Genomic DNA, 9181 nt, shown 5'->3' with positions numbered 1-9181 from the left:
ACATTTGCTAGTATTCTTGAAGATTGTATTATTCCAACTCAAGTCTTTTGCTTCATGTTTATCAGAGTTCACTTGAGTCGAATGAACTAATCAAATAATGAGTTGAATTAAGTATAATTTAACCTTTGTTCGATACATTTGCTAACATTCTTGAAGATTGTATTATCCCAATTCAAGTTCTTTGCTTCATGTTTATCAAAGTTCAATCGAGTCGAGTCGAGTGAATGGATCAAATAATAAGAGTGTAATTTTTGTTCGATACGTTTGCCAATATTCTTGTAGACTTTCTTGTTCTATTTTAGGGATGGACGAAAACTCATTTTTGTATCGATACCTTCACAATTGAAGTTTCAATTGTCATTATATAGTTAAGTTTGTTTTGTGTAAGTTATAAACATAGTTCAAATAGTAAAAGTTTACCTCTCTAACCTTACAAGTTGCATGACTAGATAGACCATATCAAATCCAAAAATTATTTAAAATTTCAGAAACGTACAATTTTAATTTGACTTTTAAAATACCTTTACAATTTTTACTTTTAAAATTTAATTACTTGGAGCTATTTGGTTGAAAATAATTTCATCCTTAGAATCAATGTTCTATTCTCAAAGAAAAGATAATTTAGCAACTACACTTGTTAGTGACTCCTCAATGATTTGCTTGCATAAACATCATGAGATAGAAAGGACAATGATCAAATGAACACATTATATATTCACCTCACATGGCAAAGGTGTGGGCACATAGATAAAAAGTTGGAACACATAGTGGGCTCAAGAAAGATTGCTATCATTCAAGTTTCTCTTTTAGGCAACTAAAAGAAAAGAAATATTCGTACAATGTGTTTTTATTTTTTTTTTATTTTGTTTTTCTTTAGAGCAAGTTTCTCATTTCTTTACATTAAAAGTTTTTTTTATGTCTAAGTTGTTTCAAAACTAATATAAAAATGTTGTATACTTTCTTACTTTTGAATTTGCTACAATAATTCATCTTTACTAACAATACTCCTATATTTATTGTTTATCGTCTCTTTTCAATAGTATCGTCCCCTTTTCATCGCCTTTTCCAACATTCTATTCCACGAACCGCCTCTCCCATTTGCCTTTCTCATCAAACCTATGACCATCAACGGCTCGACCCATACTTCAAGAAGTTGGAAACCCACCATGCACCATCATCGTCATCATCACCGTACCCAATAACCCGCATAAAGGCAGGAACTGGGTGAATACATGCTATTCAAGCATAAGTATTAGCATTAAGCCATTAACCAATACTGTTTAAACCTAATCTTCATTCGGAATTCCGATTGATACTTAGCATTTGGTCACTGATGGGTGAATACTGAATACTAGTATATAATGCGCTAAACACTCATTTCTACATGTAAATAGAACCAATTCCTTTGTCATTTTTCTGTGTCAAATGTTACAATTCAATATTAAAACAATTTTTAACTAAATAACCGAGCCATAACCAAGGCATCGGTATACCATATGCACCAACAAGGTTAAAAAATTTTTTAAAAAAAGCTATAAATATAAGTATACCATATACTATTAATAAACATTTTACATAATCATCAGGTAATACTCAAAATCTAGAAGGATTCATTCTAATTGTACAGTTTAGAGCTACCAGTAAAGATTTTGCTACACACAAAAATTTGCACTATAAATTCTCCCATAAATTTCTAACATTAAATCTATTCGAAAAACAGCCAAATGCTTCTAACTGGACATACTAGAATTAAAGCAGTTGGCTAAAGAATCGGGAACGTGCCAGTCGAAAGTTGAAGCGCGAAAAATTTCCAACCCACCCAATATTTGTCTATGTACATCTCCCGAAGATATGTTCTCCGTCATCTTTCCCCGTTTTCGATCTCTTGGTCCTCGAACTGTGACTCTTCTCGGCTTCCATTTCCTCCATTACTTGCCCCTTGATTATCCATTCCCCGCCCGAAGAAAAACGATGATATAAAGCCATCATCGGAATAAACTTCGCCATCGCTTTCCTTTTCTTTTTGTCTCGAGTTTTGATCGATGCCCATCCAGGCAGGGCAAATTCTTCGAATCTTAAAAGCAACTCGAGGGTTGAAACCATTAGGAGGATTGTTTTTTCCCCTTGAACAAGAACACTCGGGAACGGGATGTGACAGAAAGGACAGTGGTTTTGACGTGTTAAATGCTTCCGTAGGACCATCGAGCAATGTTTTTCGTAAATGATTGCGTATTGATGAAAGCCATGTTCGGTTAGCTGGGTGCATACTCTCCCGAAGATCATCTATCAATTTGGCTACTTCTTTTCTGCAAAAAAGTAAACAAAAGATTCAGACGCAAGTTCAAGCAAACAAATATCGGCCTCCCACTCATAGAAGTTATAATCAGGGTCTAGGGAGGGTTGGAAAGTAAACCATAAGGAGTTTGCAGCCACTGAGACTCTCGACTCGAAAACGACCTGCAAATGAAAACAAATAACCTGGTACACGCCATAGCCAAGACAATGAGACAAGATTACCTGTTTGGCCTAAATGTCACAGAAGAAGCGGACTGATAAAGACGGTGCCCCATAACCAAGCTTGCTAAATTTGGGCGTCCCTTACCATCACGATCAAATCCCGGTATAAAAACATCAGCTTCAACACAGACGATATAATCAATGGCCTCCCAAAGCAACTTATGAGCATTAGTTCGTAGCTCCATCATGGTACTATCAGGCTCATTATCACTCTCCGCTACCCAACCCCACCACCCTTCAATATTATATGGATACTTCGGCCGTGCTGGAGGGGGTGGTAATGGACGGGGTCGTGGGCCCGCATTTTTCCATGCTTCTATTTTCCTTACTTCCACCGCTGCAGGACGAACCCTAGGTGGAGGTTCGGCAGAATTTGACTCGCGGCCATATAATCTAGTTAGCTCATAACTAGTGCTGAGGGAAGTCCTATCGACAACATTATCAAACATTGCATGCAAAGGAATGAGTATTCTCTGGCCGCCGAATATTTCTCCACCCGAGACGTATATCACAGTGTCGGACCGATATCCGTAAGCACGGAGAATGAGACCAACCTGAGGAGTACTTAAGCATTTAGTTCAGAAAAAATATTATCGACAAATTTGACAAAATTTCACGTTCTAACCTCTTCTGGCATGAGCGGACAAGACCCATTGAGCCTTTGGGCAGCGGAATCCACAGAAAGTCTTCCATTAATGATTCCCCGTTTTAGCATCCATGACCTTTTGTGTTGAATCAGTTCCGTATGCACATCCTTTTAAAAATCAGCTTGACGTCAACGAAATTGATCAACACGAAAGCAGAAATCGACCATCAACAAGGCCTTAAAAGATACATTACCTGGAAAAGTTCCGCGCATCCATAGTATGCCAACGCCTCTCTGGTCAGACCTGGTTCATATGCAATGAATGGCTTTCCAGGGACTCGTAATCTGAAACAGAATAAAATTTTAAGTTTTTTGTTTGAATTGTAAGTTAATTACTATCGATCGATGTATCAGAAACTCGGTTCACGGGTTTGAATATTGGAAATATTAGCGTCAAGTTATGAGGGAGATTTGTGTTGCACCTATACTTCTAGCCTAAGGAGCTCTCGTGCGAAAAAATGTGGTAGGATAAAACATATTTTAGAGTCTGAATCATTAACTTAAGGCTTAAGCTTTTGGTTAAGTTGGTTTCTTGACGGTGATCAGATTAACTTTAGTTGAAACCCTAAAGCACCATACCCTTGGTTAAAAGTTCAAATTCGGGATGAAACAAAATAGAAATGCAGCCTATCGTTATAGGATAAACTATAGAGGGAGTACTAAAAAGAACAAGAACATAACTATAGAATTAAGACCTTCTCAAAATATTGGTTGCAAGCTCTTGGACTTCTCGGCGGAACTGAAGAGCATGAAAAGCAACCCTACATCTCAATCTTTGATACTCTTCAAGATTAGGAGGAAGGTTTGACTGCAATAGAAGAAACGCATAATTTATAATTGACCTTGAAAACAACAAATAAGCCATAATCAAATGAAGAGATTCTGGATAGAAGCGAAAACTTGAACATTCGAACTCACATATTAATGAAATTAGTCAATGTAAGAATAGTAACTTACTTTTAGGCTATATGTTACTTGGACTCGGGTACTAAAGTTGAATACTGATACGTGTCCAAGTGTGGGATACGTCTAAATATTCAATTCTACGTCTAAAATAAAGTGTCTAAGTGCCATACCAATGTACGAAGATCAAGGATCGGACACGGATACGTGAAGCAAAATGAAGAGTCCGAGTAACATAGCTATTGCGCTAAAATATGTTCAAAGAGTGTTTAAAAATAAAAGATAAAGAAGAAGAATCGACCATCACCTGCAAACAGCCACCATCCGAGACCACAAGTTCGACAATGGAGTGCTTCTTCAACATTGGCAAAACTTGATGCAGATAGAAATAAACAGATGCTGAGTTTGGCACCTTATATAAAGGGACTGCTTTTTTTCTCCTCGCCTCCTTAAGATTCTTAGGAAGAGTTTTGACGATATTAACATCTTTGACTAATGCTGCCATGAACTGATCTTCATTGTATAAATAAGCAAAACTTTTGAACTCTGAGCTGCAAATATCACTCGATCAAATTAGACAAGAAAATTTTCATCATCTACTTTTGAAAGAAAATACAAAAACACAAGTAACATCATAGTTACATGAAACGTGGAATATAGCCACGTTATGCAATCCGGGAACGTTCGTTCCCAATCACGAAACGTGACCCAAATTGGTCAAGGTGACATCCCGGTGTGGAAGACCTTTTTTTAAAAGTATTTTGGCCTTCATTTAATAATTAAAGAATAAAAAAGGAGAAAAAAAATAAGATAAAACCTAGAAAACCAAAAAAAATCCTATTCAAAAACAATTTCCTAAAACAAAAAAAATCATTTTAATTAAATTTTGTTTTCAAATATATTTTTTATACATAATGTATCTAGTACCCAATCGTCCTGAGTCGATCAAGGTTGCGCTCCTTGTTCCCGTCCCATTACCCGTTCCTAACCTAATGTCGTTTCAAGTAACAATGCGTAACATGACCGAAAAGGTGACACTGAAAATAACCCACCTAATTCCCTTGGTGCTAGTGGTTGAGAGGATCTCGGGGATCACAAGAGTAGCATTGAGCAACCGTGCTACTGCAACAGCATCTGAGATCTGCAAAACCATTACAGTTTTCACAAAATTACATCAAATACAGTTGATGGATATGGTATTTTCCTTTAATATTTTTTATGAGGAGACGGTTTTATAGAATACTTACCGCATTTCGGATTTCATGAAAGCCTCCTCGAACCCTGACAAAAAGAAAGCCCGTTGATTGCAAGCTGGGAGCTGTAACAAGTTAGGCAGACAGTACAAACTCATGACAGCATATCAAGTCAAGATCTATGCAATTCATAAAGTGCAAGTAGATGCAATAAACAACAAACGAAATTAAAACCTAAAATTAAAATGATTCCACCAGAGTACTACATAGTAATGAGATCATATATGAAATACGTTCATCACCAAAACACAACGAAGTGCAATCTGTATTGATTATTATGAAGTACAATAAGTAAGAGAAATTCGAACTTGGAACCCATTAAAACCTTATAGCCAAACTCAAGTTAATATCCATGGAGCCTAATTTTCTAATGCAATTGTTAAGAGCTTATATCATAATTTTTACATTGTTTCTCGAGCTTACTTTCATTTCAAATGACCCATTAGTGATCCTACAAATCCATACATTACAACCTTCGTAAAAGGAGAACACAAATAGTTCAGTTCAGCTTTTGTAGGATCAAATTCGAGTGATAATTCATTCAACCAAATAGGGTCATAGTCGGTCATTACCAATTATTGTCTTGAAAGATACATCAAACAGTTAATATTATTTACACTGCTAAATTTTGGGTCTAGTCTCATAATAGTGATTATAGCGCAAAACAAGGCCTCATCATCGTATTGCAACTGTATTGGGGTATTGTAAATGTTTCCGAGTTCAACGCGACCGCATTGACTGCAAAAACATCTGCATAGATCCGTTTGGCGACCATTACCACAACTATGACATAAACCGTATTTTGCACTATATTCGTGATACCATATTTACAAAGCATAAACAAATCAATGATAAAGATTAAAAGAGGAATAAAAGGCAAAAATTACTAGTAATAGCTAGCTTTTTAACAAAATAATGCACCTAACCCTTCTATAATTTTTCAAAGACAATACTAAATGAAAAACAGAACACGTAGAATGATAGAATAGTAAACAAGTAAAAAGCAGAGAGAGATAAATCACTGACCAGCATAGGGTCCTTGAGGATTTGCATGTGGGTATAGAGAACCCAACTCCCTTATTGGGCCCCATAGCCTTTTATACAGGGGACTCTGCTTTAACACCCAAAAAACAAAGGACAATCAACATGAAAAACATTTATGATAATGGTAAGTTATGGACTTTGGTGTTTCATAGTGAAGTAACCAAAATCATGCTACTATGATTCCATTTTATCTCAAGTAACCATGAGTCCATGACTCCATTTTACCACAAATAACAGAATACGATACTCACAATTCGAATTGACAACAACAATATTAAAGCCTGAACCCCAACTATAGTGCAAAAACAAGAATGAATCACCGTATCGGGACCTTATTGTAAAATTTTTTGAGTTTACCGCAACAGAAATATAGGCTGCATTGACCCAGAAATTATCCATATTGACCGCGATATCTGTTTCATGACCGTGATGAAAACTGTATTTTCGCACTATAACCCAACAATATGGGGTCAGCAAATTCTCACATCAGCATTTTCAAGCATGTGATAATGTATACATACACAATACGGACGCTCTCGAATTCGAGTAAATTGTCCTCATAGATTGGAAATTTAAGGCTAAATTTAAAGCACACATAAAATCAAAACCCATGAAAAAATTAATTTGCTAAATACAAATCTCAAAGATAGGGACCATCTAAAGTTTCAATATACAAAAGACTTTGATTTGTGGCAAAAAATACCAAACATGAAAAAATAAAATTCCTTGCAAGTTGCACAAAACCCAAAAGACTACACTAAAAGGGTTCACTTTAAGGTATAATCATTCATCATTATACTAATCTCATAATTTAACACAAGACCTTATGACATTCACTAAGTAAACCCTTCAAATCTAACTACAACCATAAATTCATAATCATTGCTCATTGGCCAACCCACATCAAATCAAACACCAAAGAATCAAGCATCATAGCAAGAACATTTTTTGATTTCGGGCAGGAGGAGAGAGGGAATTAATCGATCAAATACCCGAAAGGGGAGGCAAACCCATGATTCAACAAGAACTAATTCATGAAAATTGTAGAATTACAACCAAATTAAGCAAGAATTCAATCAAAACAAGATTCAAACAATTAAAAAGTTGAAATCAAACAATCAAGAGTTGAGAGGACATTACATTTCTGGGAAGATCTGAAGTTCCAAAGATGGGTTTCCAAGCAAATATACTAAATGAAGAAAAGGGATGAAAATCATAACCTCCATTATCAAAACCATTGCTTTGTCTCAAAGTATATCTAGCAAGCAATAAAAGAGTAAAAAGAGAGAAAATTGTAAGGGACAGTATCATTACAAAACCACCCCATTTCATCCTTCCTTTCTTTCCTTCAACTTTCATTGCTACCCATCTCATCTTCATCTTCTTCAACACCATTCAATAATTTCACCACCCCAATTTTTATTTTTATTTTTTAAAAAAACTAACCTTCTCACTCAAGGTTTCTTCTTGTGTGATTTCTTCAACTATTCAAATCAAAAATCAAAAAAAAAAAAAAGTAAAGATTTTTTTTTACATCTCTATGTATATCTTTGTCTCATGCCTAAAATGGATTTGGGTTTCCCTACTTCAAGAAAAAAAATACCATAATTAAAGAAAGAAAGTAAGAAGATATAAAAAAAACTTGCTAAAAATTTAAAAAGATTTCAACTTTTTTTCTCTCCTTTCCCAATAAAAAACCTTCTTTGATTCCTTTGTTGTTTGATTTTAATTTTAATATTCTAATTCTAATCTAAAAATAAAAAATTCCCTCTTTCTTACTCTAGAAAATCTATGAAGTGTAATATATTATATAGTACAAGAGTATATACTAGTACTAAACTTCAAAGGAAAAGAAAGGAAAAGAAAAAGGAGTTGGTGGGTTATTTTCAGAGAGTGAAGAGCAGTCAAAGAGATGATCAAATGCGAAGATTTGCCACGTGGGATGAGATGTCTTGGTGCTAATTTATAGGGGTTTTATTGAGATGAACTTAAGATGGGAAAAAATTATTAAGGGGACAATAAGATAAGATAAGCTTAATGGTGTAATACATTGTTTTTTCTAGATTTGGAAGTAATAAAATGACCAAATCCATCTAAATATTATCAACAGTTTACGAATTTCCACTCTAGTCTTAAGACTGATTTTTATTAGCTATTAAGCCACTTTTTAAGTTAAATGTAATGGAGATTTATAAAAATTAATTGTTAATCTTTAGTTATTTATCAAATAACTTATTTGTTTCATTATAATTTTGGAAAAAAATAATTATGTAAAATTGTAAATGTATATTTCGTCCCTACTTTTCCTACCTCATATCTAATCAACTTTTACGCAAATCTTTTCACGAATTATATTTATCTTTTTAACAAAAAAGTACCTATTTTTTATTTTGTGCAAAACTCTTATGTAACGAGTAAAACAGAACAAGACAAATATATGAATGCATCAAAAAATCAAAAATTAGTAAATAAGATGCTGATAGTAATTTTAAATTTTAACTTAAAACCAATTTTCAAATGATTCATCAACTAAAATACTTGTCTCTTTGAATTAGCTTCAATGCATACATAATAAAAGTATATAAATTTGGGTTGTCTTTATAATTTACAACATTTTCATTTTGGGAAGTGATTATAGATTTTCTGTTATAACCTTATTGGCGATATCTTTTTTTATTTCTCTATAATACATTTCTTTCAACTGACTATATTTTATTATACTTTCAATACTTCATACAAATTCTACAAAAATAAAAAGAAAATAATCATTCAATAGTAAACTCAAATCAATAAAACTTTCAACCAAAAAAATTTAATA

The 9181-nt window shown here is 34.1% G+C and overlaps 1 protein-coding gene across 3 annotated transcripts; it reads right to left on the bottom strand.

The window, feature by feature from the left end:
- Positions 1-1409: 1409 nt before the first annotated feature.
- LOC130802166 (O-fucosyltransferase 27-like) lies at positions 1410-8393 on the bottom strand. 3 transcript variants are annotated; one of them, XM_057666080.1, is made up of 10 exons: positions 7504-8393; positions 6346-6430; positions 5314-5384; positions 5119-5207; positions 4374-4617; positions 3859-3971; positions 3358-3448; positions 3143-3271; positions 2518-3071; positions 1411-2306 (listed from the first exon to the last, which is right to left on the bottom strand). In XM_057666080.1, the coding sequence occupies exons 1-10, from the start codon at positions 7756-7758 to the stop codon at positions 1862-1864; spliced, it is 2076 nt and encodes a 691-aa protein (XP_057522063.1). In that variant the 5' UTR covers positions 7759-8393; the 3' UTR covers positions 1411-1861. The 3 variants fall into 3 exon arrangements, with proteins under 3 accessions (XP_057522065.1, XP_057522063.1, XP_057522064.1); XM_057666081.1 differs by having other exon boundaries at positions 5314-5377; positions 7504-7645; XM_057666082.1 differs by having other exon boundaries at positions 1410-2306; positions 5314-5377; positions 6346-7646.
- Between the last annotated feature and the right edge of the window lie 788 nt (positions 8394-9181).

Source organism: Amaranthus tricolor, chromosome 16, assembly GCF_026212465.1.
Source record: "Amaranthus tricolor cultivar Red isolate AtriRed21 chromosome 16, ASM2621246v1, whole genome shotgun sequence".
NCBI classification, from domain to species: Eukaryota; Viridiplantae; Streptophyta; class Magnoliopsida; order Caryophyllales; family Amaranthaceae; genus Amaranthus; species Amaranthus tricolor.
This window is presented reverse-complemented; position numbering and strand designations above follow the sequence as displayed.